Source organism: Brassica oleracea, chromosome C4 (genome assembly GCF_000695525.1).
Source record: "Brassica oleracea var. oleracea cultivar TO1000 chromosome C4, BOL, whole genome shotgun sequence".
NCBI classification, from domain to species: Eukaryota; Viridiplantae; Streptophyta; class Magnoliopsida; order Brassicales; family Brassicaceae; genus Brassica; species Brassica oleracea.
The window spans coordinates 40907376-40926947 of NC_027751.1; the positions used below are offsets into that span (position 1 = coordinate 40907376).

Here is a 19572-nt window from a genome sequence, read left to right on the forward strand (position 1 = left end):
AATATATTAAACATAAATATATTAAACATCATATTAATATATACAATTTTTTATAATAATTATAATATTATTGAACAAATAAAAAATAGTAATCCTAAAAAATCCCATAAAGTAGATTGTTCATCTTTAAAAAAAAATTGGTACAACAATAAATCAATAGTTAGGTTTACCCACGAGTATTCTATAAATCTATTGCAATTTGGAAGCTGATTTTGTGTAATCGAATTTGCCTATATGCCCTAAACTATCTAATTTTAAAACCAGTGCATATTCAAAGTATTACGATAGAAAAATATATATTTCATACTCAATTAATACAACTCTAATTACTACGACACTTTGAAAAATGCGATAGAATAGGCGATCTAGGGTTTCACGCTCTTGATGCCTTCTCACCGATGGGATCCAGGAATTGACGGCGGGGTTGTGTTAGGAAAGAGGAATCATAAAGGGCGGAGTAAAGGAATTTCATTCAGGGGATCTTCTTCAAATCTCCGATGTTGTGGATCGGGTACAGGAAATTGGTTTAAACGGATTTTTTGGAAATCAAGGACATCTGCGAAATGGATCTCGATATTGGCAATTATACCGGTGAATTCGCATGATTACTCAGGTATTATTTTTGATTACTCAAGTATAAGGAATCTAATCTATTATAAAGAAAATGGAGGATTCAATAATGGATTTGATTTGATGGAGATATGGAGATTGGTGATTTGCGGTGGCTTAACAGGGACTGGGGGCTTGGAGTGGTTAACAGGGAAATGGGTTCTATGGTTGGTCTCATTAAACCAACCACAGAAAACAGAGTTAATCATAGAAACGGACCTTAAGGAGAATCACATTTTGGCTGGAGCTGATGTAAGGAGGCTTATCTGGCACGTCGAGGAGTTCGGCGTTTTTTCTAGAATTGCATCACTGCTGCTCGTTTTTCTTAAAAATACAAATTCAAGGAGCCAAGGATCTTTGGAAGGGATATGTGGCGTGGAAAGGAGAGAGAGCTCACGTTTTTTTATTCTAGTTTTGTTAGCAAATGACCGTGTTGGTGATATTGGGTTGAGTATGTTTATGTTTTCGGGGTATTGGAGTTATAAAGAAGACACTTTCATTTTTCTTGTGTATATGTTACCGTTTTATATAGATTGGGGCAAGGAGATGGATGTATTTTTCAGGGTCTTTGTTGGGATATGGGAATCTTTGGATTGGAGGGTACGTAACATATACGTAAGGAATGGAATCTTCTCGCCCATGTTGATAGCTCAGAGGGAGGAGTTTTCTTTTCTATTACAAGTAGTTATATTTTCTGCATTCTACGTGAAAAAAGAAAATGGCAAATATGGGAGTTTAAGGCCTCAAACAAAGAACAATAGGAGGTTCATGGAAATAGGGTATCTTTACACCCGTTAATTTGGCTTTTAGGAGCAAAGTAAATAACAATATTTTAAATGAGAGTATTAAGTTGGAATTGTCGAGGAATGGGAAGTAAGTGGACCATAAGCTATTTGAAGGAGATAAGGCATAAACATAAACCAGATTTTTTATTTTTAGCAGAAACGAAGAAAAATTCAGAGTTTGTTCAAAATTTTCAAGCACATATTGGTTATGATAATCTGGTCACAGTGGATCCAGTGGGGAAAAGTGGAGGATTAACGCTTTTTTATAATAATGATTATCAGGTCAAGGTATTATATTCTAGTAACCGTATGATTAATGTGGAAGCGGAGATCCTTGGCAAAATGGTTTATCTTACTTTTGTATATGAAGATCCAGTTCAAAAGATGCGAGAACAAGTATGGGAGCGATTAACTAGATATGGACTATCGCGATCTGAACCCTGGTTCATTATAGGTGACCTTAATGAAATCACTGGTAATCATGAGAAAGACGGAGGATCTATACGGAGCGCGGATTCGTTTATTCCTTTTAATAACATGATAAGAAATAGTGGTTTACTAGAATTTCCTGCTCGGGGAAATAAAATGTCTTGGCAAGGAAGAAGAGGAAAAGGGAAAGGGGCAGTGCTGGTTAAATGTCGATTAGATCGTGCTTTAGCAAATGAAGAGTGGCATACTTTATTACCATGTTCTTTTACAGAGTATTTACGGATGGTGGCTTCGGATCATCGACCGGTGGTGGCTTATCTAGAAGATAAAATTCCCAGGAGGAAGGGACAATTTCGGTTCGATAAGAGGTGGATTGGACAAAAAGGACTTATGGAATCAATTACAATGGGTTGGCTAGACCATAGCGAAGGAGGTGTAGAAGGGGAAACAGAGAGTATAGTGGCACGCATTAGCAATTGTCGTCATGAAATTGCTAAATGGAGGAAAAATAATCCACCCTATGGAAAGGAAAAAATAAATGATTTACAACAAGCACTTGAGGAGGTACAAACAGATAATACTAGGTCTCAGGAGGATATTCTCGAGGTGTCAAGGAAGTTACAAGATGCATATAAGGATGAAGAGGAGTATTGGCACCAGAAAAGTAGGAATATGTGGTATTCCTCTGGGGATCTTAACACGAAGTTTTATCATGCTTTAACCAAGCAACGAAGGGTTCGTAATAGAATTGTTGGGTTACATGATGAGGATGGGACTTGGATTACAGGGGATAAGGGTGTGGAAAAGGTAGCTATTGACTATTTTGACAAATTTTTTACTACCACTTCCCCATCGGATTTCAATAGTTTTCTGGCAGAGGTTACACCGGGTATTACTCCCCAGATGAATCAACGGTTGTTGAGATTAGCGACGGAAGAGGAAGTCAAAGAGGCTTTGTTTATGATGCATCCGGAGAAGGCGCCTGGTGGATCCACAGGATGCGAAACTTATAGAAAGTTTACCACTGAGCAGGATTCAGAGGGTAGACAGAGATGGGTGGCACTTCACAAAAAATGGGAAATACACGGTCAAATCGGGTTATCAGGTAGAACGGATTTATCCAGATAGGAAGAGACCACCATTGCTGATTGGCCCCACAGTGAATGTTCTGAAGGCGTTCTGTTGGAAGATAAGGTGTCCACCAAAGTTAAAACATTTTCTATGGCAATTGGTGACAGGATGTATATCAGTAAGGAAGAATTTACAGGCAAGGGGGATTCAAGGGGATCTTTGTTGTGCAAGATGTGGAGCCCATGAGGAATCAATAAACCATGTGTTTTTTGAATGTCCTCCGGCACTCCAGGTCTGGGCTCTCTCGAAGATACCATCAAATCCAAATATTTTCCCAACAAGTTCTCTCTTCACAAACATGGATCATCTATTTTGGAGAGTTTTTCCGTAGCTGGAAGATCATCAGTTTGCATGGATACTATGGTACATCTGGAAAGCTAGGAATAATAAAGTCTTCAGTAATTTGGATATGGATCCCATGGATACACTTAAATTAGCGGAAACAGAATCAACACTATGGACTGAAGCACAAATATTGAATGAATAGAGGATGATACCACAACAAGTGGATACGACATTGCCGTCAATTCCAGGAAGATGGTGTTTCACAGATGGTTCATGGAAAGAGGGGGATATTTTTTCAGGACAAGGTTGGCTCAGCACCTTAGAAGGATTTGAGGGATTGTTGGGGGCAAGGAATGTGAGGGCTAGTATCTCTCCCCTTCATGCAGAGATGGAAGCGCTTCTTTGGGCAATGGAATGTATGAGGAATTTACGTCAGTTTCGCGTTACGTTTGCAACGGATTGTTCTCAATTGGTGAAGATGGTTTCGGAACCAGATGAATGGCCAGCTTTTGCAAATTACTTAGAGGATGTCAAGACCTTAAAAGAGAGCTTCACCAGATCAGAGATCATCTATGTACCAAGGACGCAAAATACAATGGCGGACAGACTAGCACGCAGTGCTAGGAAGCAACCGTCTTTTGTCGTTCACATAAATGCAGATCACCCGGTTTGGTTTACAGAGTCCGTATGAGTCTGTAATAGTTGACGACAAAAAAAAAAAAAAAAAAAATTACTACGACAAACAATCTAGTATACAACTTATAAACTAGTTCGCAATCAAATTAATATGACAGAAAAACTAGTTCATTAATCAGTTTATAAGTTAAGAATAATAATATAGAAGAGAGAAATAGATGCGTACATACATTTTGCTTCTTTTATCTTATTCTTTTATTAAAAGTTAAATAAAAAATTACTTTTTTTCTTTGGAAAGCACACAAAACTGAGTTGCAGAAATTTAACTTTCTAAAGCACTTACACACACATTAGTTTTCAAAATTGCTGTGGAGACCAGAAACTAAATAAAGCTTGATTGCTTTAGATTTACGGCTGTAGACATAAATACTGTTGTGCCTTAGAAAGTGGCTTTAGAAAGATATGAGCAAAATGAAGAAAGATTTAATTTTCTAAAGTGGCTTTTAAGACTTTAGAAACTTCTAAAGCTTTCAAAAAGTGATTGGCAAAATTTTAGCTTTAATGGCTTTACAAAACTACACAGCCTCTAAAGCCTCTAAAGCCTATACACCAATCGGAACCTATGCAACTTGTTGGCTATTCGTATTATGATTGGATATTAAAACAATCAGAATGATAGGTTTAACATATAGGTCATATGATTTAACTACGTTAACCATTTTTGATGTATTTATTTATAAATTAAAAGTCCTATTAGTATGTTTATGTATATTAATAAATCTGTCTTTCCAAAATAAAACATTTTATGTCAAATAAAATATACTTATGTTTTAATAAGATTGATAGATATGTCTCTAAGATTTTTATATGCCAAATAAATTCCACTTATATGTTTACTTTTGGGGAAACTATTAAATTAAAATTTCTTTGTTGTATTCTTATAACTCAAATATTTTTGTGTGAATTATATTAATCATCAAATTATTTAACATATATTTGAAAATAACTTTATATGTTTTAATAAAGCATTTCTAGTTTATATTTATACATGAATATATAGATTTCAAGTTTTTATGTCATATTTTTAATAAATCTATTTAATTTTAATGTAAAAATTGGTTAGAGAATAACCAGATTAGAGAATAATCTGATTAAAATAATCATATAGTTGGTTAGAGTATACTACAAAATAAATGATTTGTGGTTAATTAATTAATAGTTATTAATTTAGTGGCACAAGTTGTAATTATTATGATGGAAAAACTTATTTTTAAAAGGTACTTCGGTTTGTGGAAGCACTTTAGCCTAGTGGTTAAGGTTTCTACACCTAGGTCTGAAGTTCGATTTTCAGACTATGCAATTTCTTGCAGATTATATGATGCAAGTTTTAAGGGTTTCCATAGTAATGTAGGCAGAGCCGTTCGTTCTGGTCATCTACTGCGTAGAGTGCATGTCCATTGAAGATGTCGTACATGCAGAATCGTCTGTCGATCCAAGTGTTTCGGAGAGAGCTTCATCGCTGAATCATTATCCATGGAATTGTTCATCACATGTTGCAGGTAGTTGATCATCATATGTAATAGAATTAGAGATTATATGATGATTTAATGTAAGATATCCAGTGTTTAAAAAGGGTACTTCAGTTTTATTTGTCACTGTTATATATATTTTATTGGTGAAGTTTGTTTTATTGATATATTCTGTTTTTAGTCAAAAGTTGATTTTGCTATATCTTCTTATACCAAATGTGATCAATCGATTTTAAGTCCCTTTCAAAATAGAATTTGGTTAATTATATCTTACTTTTTTAGTTTTGGTTCAATTTAACATTTGAAAACAAAATTCACATCATTTTATTGATACATTTTTGATTCATCCCTTAGATGATGGTTGTCATGAAAAACTGTGTAGGAAAAAAGAGAGCAATAGTGAAACAATGAAGCTGAGTATTACTACATTTTTTATAGAACGAAATGGACCACTGGCGACCAAAGAGTGTAATGGTCAGACAAGTCAGGTTCTTATATGAATTTGTTTAGAAATAGTTAATTAGGTTTTGATGTATATAAACGAATTAGTCATTTGAATGATAAATATGAGTATCATTTGGTAACCAAAACATACGCCACTCACTTGTGTATTTAGTTTTTTTTTTGTGGTTAAAACACGTAGGTTTAAAATATAATGGATAACATTAAATTAGTTATAATTTGGTTACCAAAGTGAATAAATAAAGGAATAAACACTTCCTAAATTCATGGATAAGAATAAATAAAGGAATCAAATATATTGTTTTTTTTTCTTTTTGACAGCAAACATTCACATATTCATGTAAACTCTGTAAACTAAGGTGGCAACTCTGCATCCATGTGTACGACGAAAGACGGTTGTTTCCGAGCACTGCGTGCCAAGAGATCCGCCTTTATGTTTTCCGTCCTGGGTACATGAACAATATCTGAGTTGGTAAAGCTTCTTCTTAAAAGTTTAATATCTTCCAGGTAACTTTCAAATGCTGACCATTCCTCTGGTTCCGAAACCATCTTCACCAATTGAGAACAATCCGTAGCAAACATAACCCAAAACTGTCTTAGATTTTTCATACTTTCTATTGCCCAAATTAGTGCATCTACCTCTGCATGAAGAGGTGAAAGACATGCCATTACATTCCTTGCCCCTAACAAACCCTGAAACCCCGGTAGAGTACTGAACCAGCCTTGCCCTAAAAATACATCCTTATCTTTCCAAGAACCGTCTGTGTAACACCATCTTTCTGTAGTCCTTGAATTAAATTTGTTATGTATTTCATGTACCAGCCTGGAAGTATTGATAACCTGTGCCTCAGCCCAAAGAGTTGATTCCAATTCTGCTAAGTTAAGTGTGTCTCTCGGATCAATATCAAGATTACTAAACACTTTATTATTCCGGGCCTTCCATATATACCATAATATCCATGCAAACTGATGATCCTCCATTTTTGGAATAACTCTCTAAAACAGATAGTCCATATTAGCAAACAGAGAACTAATAGGAAAAAGGTTTGGGTTCGACGGAATCTTAGATAGTGCCCACACTTGACGTGTTGGGGGACATTCAAAGAACACATGATTTATTGATTCCTCAGGATCTCCACACCGTGCACACCATGTATCTCCTTGTATTCCTCGCGCTTTTAGATTTTTTGTGACCGCTATACAGCCTGTCAGTAGCTGCCATAAGAAATGTTTTAACTTCGGAGGGCACTTCACTGTCCAACAGAATGCCTTAAGTATGTCCACGTTGGGTCCATAAAATTACGGTGGTTTTTCCTTATCCGGATAGATCCTTTCTATTTGATACCCTGATTGAATCGTGTATTTCCCATTATTAGTGAAATGTCATCCATATCTACCCCATCTGATTCCTACTCATAAGAAATATATTGTTATGATTTTATTATGAAAATATTGAAAATAATATAAATAACTTTTTAAGGGAAAGTGAATTTAGAACATCACAGATGAAATAAATCATAACTTCTATTTTCCACCCAGCTTCAGTTCAATCTTTGTTCACGATATTTCATAATGATAACATAATAATGTGTGTGGTCTACGTAGATCAAGTTTCTAAATTTCACAAAGGTTGGATGTGAATTAGGAATCTGATGGACTGATGGTTAAAGTTACAAATTTTTAAAGTGATCAAAAATCTTATGTTTGTACAATATAAAAAGATCCATGAAATTATATATATTTTGATAATATTGTTTTCAATTCCCTGAGCAACTTACACAAATTTTATTTAAATTTCTAAGGATTTCGGACTAGTTTTTCACAATAGATTATGCAGAGCAAAGTATGCGTTGGTCTAATAGAAATGTTAAGTGGTACCTAATTTTATGTTTTAATCCATATATACTAGTGGTGATATATGTCTTGAATTTTTCTGACCTTGTAGCATTAAACAATAGCATTAGACAAGACGAGGATCTTCCTATGTATTGGTCACCGATAGGTTTAGGTACGAGATACTCATATATTGATCTTGTGTTTTAAGTTTTGCACTCTGTAATTGAAAACATTTCCAAGATTTTTTTTTTTGTATTTGTAGATTTAGAGTATGTTCGTTTTTGAATTTGGTTGCAGCATTTAGATGATATTTGAATACATCATCTTGATGTTACATCTAAATATGTTTGTTTTTTTAGTTTGTATCTGAGAGGGAATTTCATGTTACCATTTTCGTTGTACCATTATTTATTTTTACCACAATATTTTCAAAAATATCATTTTTCATTAAGCGACAAAAGATTTTTTTTTTTTTTGAGCAATGTGACAAAAGACTTTTATACCCTTGTTTTATATATAATAAATAATTATGGGAAATTGGACTGTATAACCACCAAAAAAATTATAATTCAATCTATTGCTAAAAACCATATTTTTTCACTGTATCATGTGTCTTTTATGTAATATTGCCATATTGCCCTCTATTGTAACCGGCAAAACCTGCAGAAAAAGAAATAAATTAATAATCATTATATTTTAAAAATATTTCGTGTCCACCAGAAAGTCACACATCCACACATTGTTTCTTCTCTGTTTCTTCATCTTCTTCTATGTCTTTGTCTCTCTCTCAAATTTCTGGTTTTTTTATACGACGAACACATAAATCTCCATCACATAGCTTCAATCACCTCTACATGTACAACCAGCACATCCATCACCATCATTTGTTTCATCGTCGCCACCGTATTCGCTCCGTCATTGTCTCCGTAATTTTTACTTTTCTTCTTTCTTGAGAAGTTGAATCGTTTGATTCTCATATTTGGGAGAGCGCAATGAGACGGATACGATTATCAGAGTTTATTTTTGCAGCAGTATAGCGTCTTCACATTCTTGGTGGGTGACTGAAGGGAAGGTTTCTCTGATTGTGAAATCGATGGTGTCTTGTCTGACAGAAGAGGAGAGGCGGAAACGTGAAGTAACATCGGCCAATTCTTCTTCCTAGATGCGTCTTGTTGTTTTCTACCTCTTTGTTACTATACTATTTTATCATGTTCCATTCCATTTGACGATTAATAAAGAGAGTTCTATTTTGTTTAGAAATATAGTTTGTAATTTTCTTAATGTCTAACTATCGTTACTTGTTTTTCAATCTGTAAAATTCGTACTATGATCTATATTGTATAGTTTAATATTATATAATATAATTTAATATTACATAATAATGTGTATATTTTGATATTTGGGTTTAGGGTTTAGAAATTACGGTTTAGGGTTTAGTTTTAGAAGGTGAGGGGTATGGTTGGAGTCATCATTAACTTTTTTCATACAATTATAGACATTTCATAATGTCACCAGTATTTACTATGTTATTTATTTTGTTCTATTTTATTTGGGTTTAGGATTTATATTTGGGTTTATGGTTTGTATTTGGGTTTAGGGTTTAGTGATTATGTTTTAGGATTTAGTATTTAGCGGTTGGATGAGGTTGGGATAAAGTTTAATATCTAGATTATAGGGGTTGAGATAGAGTTTATTTTCTATACTATTTTAAAAATATGAATATGTAGTAGTTTACATTTTTGTTTGGGTTTATTGATAATGATTTAGGGTTTAGTGTTTAAAAGTTGGGGCTGGGTTTGGTATTTAGGAGTTGTGTTTGGGGTTAGAATTTAATATTACATAATATTATGTACTTTTTAGATTTTGATATATAGGTTTAGAGTTTTATATTTGGGTTAGGGTTTAGTGATTTGGGTTTAGGGTTTAGTATTTAGAAAGTGAGGGAGTATGGTTGGGCTCAATATTAACTTCTTCCATGCAATCATAAACATTTAATAATTTTATTAATATGTACTATGTTATTTCTTTTGTTCCATTCAATTTGGGTTTAGAGTTTTATGTTTGGGTTTAGGGTTTACTGATTTGGGTTCGAGTTTTGTATTTAGGAGTTGGGGTGGGATTGAGAGACGGTTTAGTATCTAAAGATTGGGGTTGAGATATGTTTAGTATTTAGAGGTCGTAGGACTACATTAATAATATGGTATAGAACACTCGGTGCATATGCATGTGATCAATAAATGTCTACGTGGATGACTCCTCTTTCTTTTATTTGGAATAGTTTTCAAGTGTTCTTGACCTTATATTCTATTGGCCACGTTATTTCCCCCACACACTTACCTGATACCTGTAAAGAGAAAGGAGAAAACCAGGTACTTTATGGCATAAATGTTAGAAACTACATTATGTCAAAATCAATGACATTTACCTAATTTGTATTGAAAATATAGCTAGTTCGCAAATAAGCCCAATAATTATTTAAATAAATAAAATAAATAAATAAATTAAAAAAAAAATATTTGTATGTTTCCGAATTATACTTTTTCAAAATCGAATTTTTTTTTTCAATTTTTTTTTCTTCAAAATTCCCCTTTGAAAATCAAAAATTTTGCTTGCAACTATTTTTTAAATTTTTTTTTATATTTTTTAAGTATTTATTTATATATTTATTAGAATCCTAAATTTCACATTCCAAAAATCATACCTCATCCCTCAACTCTAAACCCTAAGTCTAGATTAGTTAACTCTAGGGGTATAAATATCTTTTACCCTTCATTAAAATGGAAGATAAAATTGATCAGTGTAAACATAAAAAGTGGTACTATGAATGTGGTATTTGTGGCAATTTTCCGTGCACTATCTATATGCTAAGTTGTTCTTTTTTTTATAATAACATTTAAGTACTATTGGTTAAAAACATTGAAAAGATATTATTTAAATTTATATAATTAATAATTAATTATTGTATTTAAATAACTATGTCTAAATTATATTAGTAAAAAATAATTATTATATTTAAATAAATTTTGAAAATACTGATTTTACGGTTTTGACGAGAAACTCGATATTAAGATTATGTCAAGCATAATTTGCAATTTTGCTGGGGAAATTAGATTATGAGGCTTGGCGGTAAAGCCTGATTTTATGTGTTTGACATAAAACCTATGGTCTTGACAAAAAATCTGATTTTGCGGTTTTGATAGGAAAATAAATTTTGGAGAGGGAGCACATTTTTAGGTGAAACACATTTTTGCTGGAAAATGTGGTTTCGTTTTTGGCAGAAAATATGTTTTTGAAGGAGAATTCTTTTTTTTTATATAGTTTTGGCAGGCATATGCGTTTTTGCAATTTTGGCGGAAAATACATTTTGCAGGAAAACATGTTTTACGATTTTAGCAAGAAAAAACGTTTTTGCGGTTTTGACGGGAACCGTAATCTTTCATTTTTTATGGGAAACATTATTTTGTAAATTTTATCAAGAAAATGTGATTTTCCAATTTTGGTGGAAAAGTTAATTTTACAGTTTTGGCAGACGAAAAAATTGATTTTCCGGGTTTTGTGGGGAAACATATTTTGCGGTTTTGGTAAGAAAATGTGATTTTACGATTTTGGTGAGAAAATCCAATTTTATGATTTTTGAAATTTTCACAGTTATTTTTTTAAAAAATAAATTTTATATTTTAATATATATATATAGAATAATAATACTTAGTATTAATATAAATTAGTTATTTTATACTGTAGTGAAAGATGTTTAAGTATTTTTGAATTTTGAGATGTAAATGATATATCTAAACTCTACAATTTTTGGATCTCAAACAATTAGATTTTCTATATGTTATGGATTATATATCAAGATGCTGCATCTAGATGATGATACGATACGAATAACATCTGAACATTTGTATGTAGATACAATATCCGGCATAAAAACCAAACAGGACGTTAGTTAATTTAGTGAACCACTTTATATTTTTGTGTCGTTTTTATATTGTTTTTTTTTTCTGAACAACAAGATAATTTAATTAAATAAGGGTTTAGGTTACAATAGGTGGACTGCTGATTAAGTGGGCCGGTAGACAACTCTTCGCGAGCCCATCCGCAGGTCCATTAAGGGATCGTGGAATGAAAGTATAACGACAAGACAGAAACGAAGAGGAAGATGAAAAAGCTAGGGTCGTCGATATCGGCGAGAACCCCGAAGAGTTCCGATGATCGTCGGAGAGAAGAGATCGTATGAACGAGTACTTGAGAACGAGTACTTGAGAGTCTGATTTGATACAGATATGACGGTAGTTGAGTGAGGCCCCTTGGAGGAGGGCTTCTCGGATGGCTAGAGCTTCTGCCATACAAGGAGAGGAGACAAAGTTCTGTGCCGAGGAGCCTCTATAAAGCTCTTCTGAGGCGAAATCAGTGAAGATCCAGGCCAATCCCGCCGATCGGGTTCCTCCCTTCCACGAAGCGTCTGTGTTACATATGATTTCCAAAGGGTAACCGACAGTATCACGAGTGATGGGTAAGCTTTTAGGATTTGGGTTTTGTTTGATTGGTTGCGCCGATTCCCATTCTTTGAGGGCTCCTAGGGCTCTTGTAAATACTTCTATTGCTGATTGGTGCCGGTTTTCAAACATGAGTTGATTCCTTAAGGTCCATAAGGTCCAGCAGATCCACGGGAGAGCATTACCTGTAAATCCAAACGGGGGTAGAGGAGCTTGGGTCATGGAGTATTGTAGCTTGTCGAAGAACGAAGTTTGCGGCGAAGTGTCCAACTTGTATTCCCATGGTCCGAGATCCCAGACTTCGGTTGCAAAAGGGCAGTGGAAGAGAATGTGAGAGATATATTCCAAATCTCCACAACGAGGGCACATGGTATTGGAGAGCAATATTATATTATATATTATTGTTTATTCATTCTGCATCTATTCATTATATGTCATAACAACTAGTACTGTTCGAAAATGAGTTTTGGACGTTTCCTTACAAACTCTAAACTCGTTGTTGAGTTAACAACAATCGTATGAATGTGCGAAATTTGAATGTCGGTACATTGTTACGCGACACTTAATTAAAAGACATTCCGCTAACTGCTCGAGATTAACTACTTTTCAGTTTTTTCATAATGTATGCTTTATTCATTAAATGGATGAAACATAGTCAAGATGAAGGTCTGATGAGATTGACCTTGGTACATAATTATAAACCAATAAGAATTGTTAAAAGGAATATTCATCTTCGCTAAGGTATCAGCAGCTCTGTTTGCTTCTCTTCTTATCCAGACGAACTCATTTGCTTCAAACTTCTCCTTCCACCAAAATACTTCACGAATCCAGTTATATCCAGAGAAGTATAAAGATTTTCTATTAAGTAGATCCATGTCTTTTTTATAGTCTCCCTCAATGATTACCTTTTTATATCCTTTAAACCAGCATTGTTGCATCACCATAAGGATTCCATGCAACTCACTCTCCAAAGTATCAACACATCTTCCTATCGCATGTCCTACTCCTCTGTATGTATCCCGATCATCTCTTAAAATCCAACCAGCCTTACTAGGAACTTCTGAATTCACAAAAGATGCATCAACATTACATTTAATCCACTCCTCTGGATCTTTACACGCTTGTTGTAATACTTTTCGTCCATCCACATATTTCTGCTAAAAAATAAGCATATTTCGACTCTTCCAAATCCTCCAAAGTAACCAGAACGGGAGGTTAACCATATGTCTCAATCGAACTGATGTACATCATTGTAAGCAAGCTTCCATCATCTCTTCCAGAGTAGCACTTGTGTCTGTCAATATCATATTTGAGATACCAGAGGCCCTCCATATCTGTTGAGCATATGGACAATCAAACAATATATGTTTCTCTGTTTCTTCACTACTACAGCATCTGCAACATTGATCTTGGTTTGTTACATGTCGTCGCTTCAGATTAGACCCCTTGGGTAGACTTCTCGAACTAGCTTTCCAAAGAAAATGATGAATCTTCGAAGGCATTTGTGTTTTCCACAGCTTCTTCTTGATGGTGGTGTTTCCATAAGTGGGTTGAATAATCTCTTGATTTGGCAAATGAGTAGCCAACCAGTATCCTGATTTCACCGTATAGATGCCACTATCATTATAATGCCATCCAAGAAGACCTTGCTTAGCCATTGCTGATAGCTTAATAGCTAAAACCTTTGGAATATCTTCATCTGCTACAGATTCTCTCACTTTTTGTTCATCCCATTCATTGCCTCTGTGTCCAAATAGCTGATGTACTTTACCAACTACTGCTCCTGCAATCCCTGCCCTTGGAGCTCTTGGTGGGTGATCCGGTATCCAGGAATCTGTCCAGGTATTAACATAACTGCCATCTCCAATAACATATCTCAATCCTTGTTTAACCAGATCTCTCCCATATAGAATTGACTTCCATGCATATGATGCTTTTTTTCTTCTGAACTACTGTTAGAATATCACCATCATGAAAATAACGAGCTTTCAAAATTCGAGCCATCAGACATCCTAGGTTTTGCATTATCCGCCAGACTTGTTTTCCTAGAAGAGCTTGATTAAATTTCTCTAAATCTCTAAAACCCAGTCCACCTTCTCCCTTCGGTATACTCACTCTTTTCCATGCATACCAATGCATACCCTTGTTGTCTTCTTTCCCCCACCCGAACCTTGCAAGCACTCTATTAATTTCCTCACAAACCTCTTTTGGTAATCTAAACACATTCATAGAAAAAATAGGCATCGCCAACGCCACCACCTTAAGTAGAACCTCTTTTCCTCCAGGTGATAAGTATTTTTGACTCCAGCCCTGCATCACTGCCTTGACCTTATCTATGATATACGCAAACATATCACTTTTTTTATTGGTGAATTGTTCTGGCATACCTAGATATTTACCAATGCCTACTTCATTGTGAATTCCCAAAATATTTCTCATACGTGTACGAACTGTAGCAGACACCTTATGACCAAATGTAATAGAAGATTTGTTCATATTAGCTGCCTGTCCCGAAACAGCCTCATATACTTCAATGATCTTCTTCAACTTATTGTCTGCTCGTGGATTAGCCAGTGAGAAAAATATGGAGTCATCAGCAAATAAAAGATGATTGACTGATGGTGCTTGATTGAAGATCTTAATTCCGAGTAAAGACCGATCCGCCATTGCTCTATTCATTAAGTGTGATAGAACTTCTGCACAGAGTATAAAAAGGTATGGATCAATTGAGCTTGTCCCATACCATTCCAGCCTCTATACACTGTATTTGAGAAACCATCTTTGTCTGCCATTCTATAATCAAAACGAAAATTTCGTCTTGGTTCTTCTTTTTCCGCAGCAATATAAGTCACAAGAGGTCGATGGTCTGATTCTCCTATTTCAAGAAACTTTGTTTTAGAAGCAGGGTAAGCTTCTAACCACTCCGTATTTGCCATTTTCCTATCTACACAGCATTGAAACTTATGAGTTCCTCTTTGACCAATCCACAAAAACCTGTCTCCCACTGAATTGAGGTCCATCAGATCATTATTTATCACCAAGGTATGGAAGTCATGGAAAGAAGCCTCTGCTCTAACTCGTCCTCCTATCTTCTCATTATTGCCAAGGATTTCATTGAAATCTCCAACTATAAGCCATGGTTGATTCCGTCTATTTAGTCATATTCTTTCAATTCTCTCCCAAACTTGATTTCTGAGAGTAAGGTTGGGATTACCATACACCAAAGAAAAATAGAAATCACCTTCATTGCAACTGACAGTACAATCGATGATATTAGGAGATTAACTTAAAACAGACAACTGTACATGTGATTTCCAAAAGATGGACAAACCACTACTAGAACCTATGGGAGGAACTGAAACACAAGAAGGGAAATTCAATTGAGCACCAACGTCACGAACATAATTATCAGCTTGCTTCATCTCTGAAAGGCATATGATGTCCAGGAGATACAACCTGTTGATCTCCTTAAGGCGTCGAACTGTCAAGTCAATGCCTAGACCTCGACAGTTTCAACAGGTTATCCTCATGGTGGCTTTGGTGGTTCAGGGCCCACCGCGCCTCTCACTGTGGTGTTATCCTCTTTCGCTTCAGCTGATGCTTCAGAGGTATCCGGATCACTGCATTCTTCCTTCTGTCTCTTACTCCTCTTCGGGCCACTAGATTCACCTCTTTACAAACGGTTGAAGATGAGCTTGTTGCCCTCAACGGATTCCATCCAGCTTTTCCTCTTCAGCAGTTCCTTGCCATCACGTCGCGTACCAAATGGGTTTATAGGATTGTTCATTTTCTCATCATTCAACTCATCGGAATACATCGTTTGCATAGCTTGATTACTCCACAACTCATCATACTCATTTGCATTCTCCTCATGGAGATCATCTTCTTCTTCTTCAACTTTCTCTTGTACATTCTCTTCTTGGACAACATTTGCATCACCATTAGGCTCCACTTCATGAATTTCTTCAATGATCACCCCACGGTTTGGTACATCATGCTCTCCTCCATTGTTTCCATCACTGTCCTCATCATCTCCATCATGATTTAAGTTCCCATTCTGAACCAAGCAGGCGCCCAATCATGTGTAAGTCGTCCACAAACTTCACAGAAGCAACAAAGTCTTTCAAAAGTGAAGTGCAAGAGAGTATTAACGCCTGCAGTAAACTGGAAATGCCTTTGAAATTGGAGTGGTTCATCAACATTCCAATTAATGTGGACCCTTGCATAATCACGTCTCGCTGCCACCTCTGGAATGTAGTCAACATCCAAATACATCCCAAGAGCGCGCCCAATATGCATCACGATGTCTTGGCTCTTGAATTGGATTGGCATGCCACGTATCTGAATCCAGAAAGGGATGAAGTTCAGCATCAACAGATTGAAAGATGGCGTCCATCGCTCTAAGATCAGCATCCGGTCTGAAAAAGCCCAGGGACCACTTCGCAAGACCACCTCCAGAGATTCTTCAGAGGGAAACACGAACTGAAATTGCCTTCCTTCAATCATCCTCCCATAAACACCCACGTGGCCCCAATTATGGGGAAGAGTTGCAATGATCGAGCGGATGTTCTGTCTTCTCGGCATGACGGGTCGCCCAATTAGGATGAAATGGTTTGCTGCCATGGCCTCATTAACCACATTCACCGGTAACGGAATCGATGGTTCATCGGCTCCCAAATTGATATCTTGCATTCCTCTCCTTAAATTTTCCGCCATCAGAAATTTGCTAGAAAGAGACTGATGAAAAAGGAATATGTTAGGAGAACCCTAATCTCCTTTAAATAGGAAAGAGGGAGATCAACTGAAGATAAAAATCATCACGAATGATTATGTAAATCGTGGAGATAACCGTCAAGTAATGGCTTCGTGGGCTCCCCCATGATCTATCATTACCGAGAAAATAGAAAACCATCGCTGGGAAGTGGAGATAAGATCGAAAAAATACAAAAACCGCCGTAGAGAAAAAAATCGCCTTTGTGTCGCCAATAACCGTTTTTCCATATCTAACAGTTAGTTGTTTTTTTCAGTTTTTCTTTTTCTATAAAAACTTCAGTTAAAATAAGTTTACATGATGGTTTACTTTAATTATATAAAGACTTTTTTTTATGAAGGAAAAAAAAATTAAGGCTTTTGATAAAAAATATATAAGCCCTTTTTCAAAAAAAAAAAAAAATATATATATATATATGTGAAAGACTTTTGCTTTTATAGAAAATGGTCAAGCATGGCCCATTGTTGCCCTACTTTTCTGGGCCGTGTGTCTCTTTGACGCCACAATTTAAACCTAAAAACTCTATTGTTCGACCCTATGATATATATGACTGTTTCCCTTCTTTCTTATAGCAGTTGAGAGTTGAGACTTAATAACCAGTTCGATGGGGACATACTTTGGGAACCGTTCTGGGTCGTTCTCTGAACCAAATTGACTTGACAAGACAGTATGGTATATATGTAATTTATCCAACACACAGTTTTTAAAAAACTATAGATGTCGACATCGACATGGCATCATAACTTCTTCTGCATTTGAAGTAATATATCCCTCGTATTCATATCCACGTCTGGCAGATGACATTTGAGATGATCATTTGCACCATATGAAAGATATTATAAGGTAAGGTATTGTTTTACTCTAACTAACTGTTTGCAAATTTTTTTAAAAAAACTGAGAAATAATTTCTACTCAGATTTACTCTGTAAGAAATGGAATTTTAGGAAAGAAAAAAAAAGAGTTTTCTTTTACAAAGTTGAAGTTTTTCCTTTTAAATACTTATTTCCCTTTTCTTTATTTTCTTATCCCTCTTTCTTTTTGACTAGCGCAACCCAAATGATAGATGGAAAGTTTAACGATCGTATTCTAAGAATATTCTTATATTGGTTTGATTTTACATTGATTAACAATGTCTTAAGGTTCGAAGTTTGAACTTTAAACCACAATCTTTTTTTTTGACATCCCACAATCTTTTTGTCTTGTTTCTTGATTTCTTTTAAATGAATTTTCAAAAGTGCCCGACCATTTCGAGCCTACATTTGAACGGAAAACAATGATTTAATCTTAACGCAATACCAGTAAATATATATTTGATCAGTGATTCTATCAATTTCAGAACAAAAAAACTTGACACCTTTAGGTATGATCATATGAGGTTCAACTTTCAGCCTACATATGCAAGTATTTGGTGTGGACTATAATTAAATAAAATCAGACTAATCATCGAAATCTTGCATGACAACTTGTCAACATCGCTACGTCAACCAATGTGAAACTCATACCTCTAGCTAACTCTAACTACTAACTCAAATTTGGTTTACGTTACTATCCAAAGATAGTGTGGAACTAATAGCCTTTAATGATTATTTTACGTACATTAAACAAAGCTATTTCTTAATAAAATAAGTGTGGTTATATGCCCCCTCTAGAATTATTCCATGGTTTGGAAAATGGATATCTTCAATTGTAAGATAATTAAGTTGTTTTCTACACGTATTTTCTAGAATTCCCATTTTATAGTTTAGATACTACTTTATAAAAGCCCTCATGATAAATAATTCAGCTTTTTCTTATCTTTGTTAATACTTCCTCTGTATTTGTTGAAATGACGTTTTACAGTCTTTCACACAAATTTAGGAGACTAATAATACATATTCTAACGTTTTATATACTCTGTCTGTTTCACAAAGATAATTTTTTTAGTATTTTCACACATATTAAAAAACACATTAAATCACTATAATAAAAGTATCCTTCTCTGTAATTTTTAATTTTCAATATCTTTAACCAATAGTAATTCAATAAAATCAATTAATTTTCTTAAAATTTACAATTTTTAATAGAAAACACAAAATATATTTTTTTGTGAAACAAATTTTTACAAAGCTAAATGAAGTCACCTTTAGTTATCATTTGACTAGATTTCTGGAAATAACTAGTATTTTGGAACAAAATTAAAATGCTAAAACATCACTTATAAAACAACTGAGAGAGTAGTATGTTATAGATCTGATGATACTTTGTTAAAAAGAAGTAGGTATTGAATGTTATGAGTGGAACAACGAAAACGCATGGCGGAACAGAAATCATGGTACCATTCATCTCTAATAACTATACAAAACACATGATGTGGTTTAAAAGTAAAAAAAAATAATAAAAAAAGAAACATGAATTGCGTTTTAGAATACGCACGTGAACCACAGAAGTAGCAAAGTAGGTGTGGTTTGTTAAGTGGTTGAGTGGTTTAATTTTTTTTTTTCTTCTTTCAGAAATTTTGTTCGTGTATAAATAGATATGAAAGAGGAAAATTTTGCAGACACAACTTCAAAGCAACGAGCAAAGGTATGACAATATATCTGGGGTTTTCTTTATTTCAGTTTATA

The 19572-nt window shown here is 34.7% G+C and overlaps 2 protein-coding genes across 2 annotated transcripts; one reads left to right on the plus strand and one right to left on the minus strand.

Annotated features, from left to right (window-relative positions):
• The first annotated feature begins 232 nt into the window (after nt 1-232).
• LOC106338904 lies at nt 233-1407 on the plus strand. The gene is made up of 2 exons (XM_013777771.1): nt 233-613; nt 734-1407. Exons 1-2 carry the CDS (start codon nt 385-387, stop codon nt 1405-1407), a joined length of 903 nt encoding a protein of 300 aa, XP_013633225.1. The 5' UTR covers nt 233-384.
• Nucleotides 1408-11736: 10329 nt separating this feature from the next.
• LOC106338905 lies at nt 11737-12567 on the minus strand. The gene has a single exon (XM_013777772.1). It carries the CDS (start codon nt 12565-12567, stop codon nt 11737-11739), a length of 831 nt encoding a protein of 276 aa, XP_013633226.1.
• Nucleotides 12568-19572: the final 7005 nt, after the last annotated feature.

Bases quoted from the DNA above. Each gene is read 5' to 3' on its own strand.
- LOC106338904 (XM_013777771.1), top strand. From the start codon at position 385: ATGCCTTCTCACCGATGGGATCCAGGAATTGACGGCGGGGTTGTGTTA. The intron at 614-733 runs GTATTATTTTTG...GTGGCTTAACAG, and splicing joins GAATTCGCATGATTACTCAG to GGACTGGGGGCTTGGAGTGG.
- LOC106338905 (XM_013777772.1), bottom strand. From the start codon at position 12,567: ATGTGCCCTCGTTGTGGAGATTTGGAATATATCTCTCACATTCTCTTC.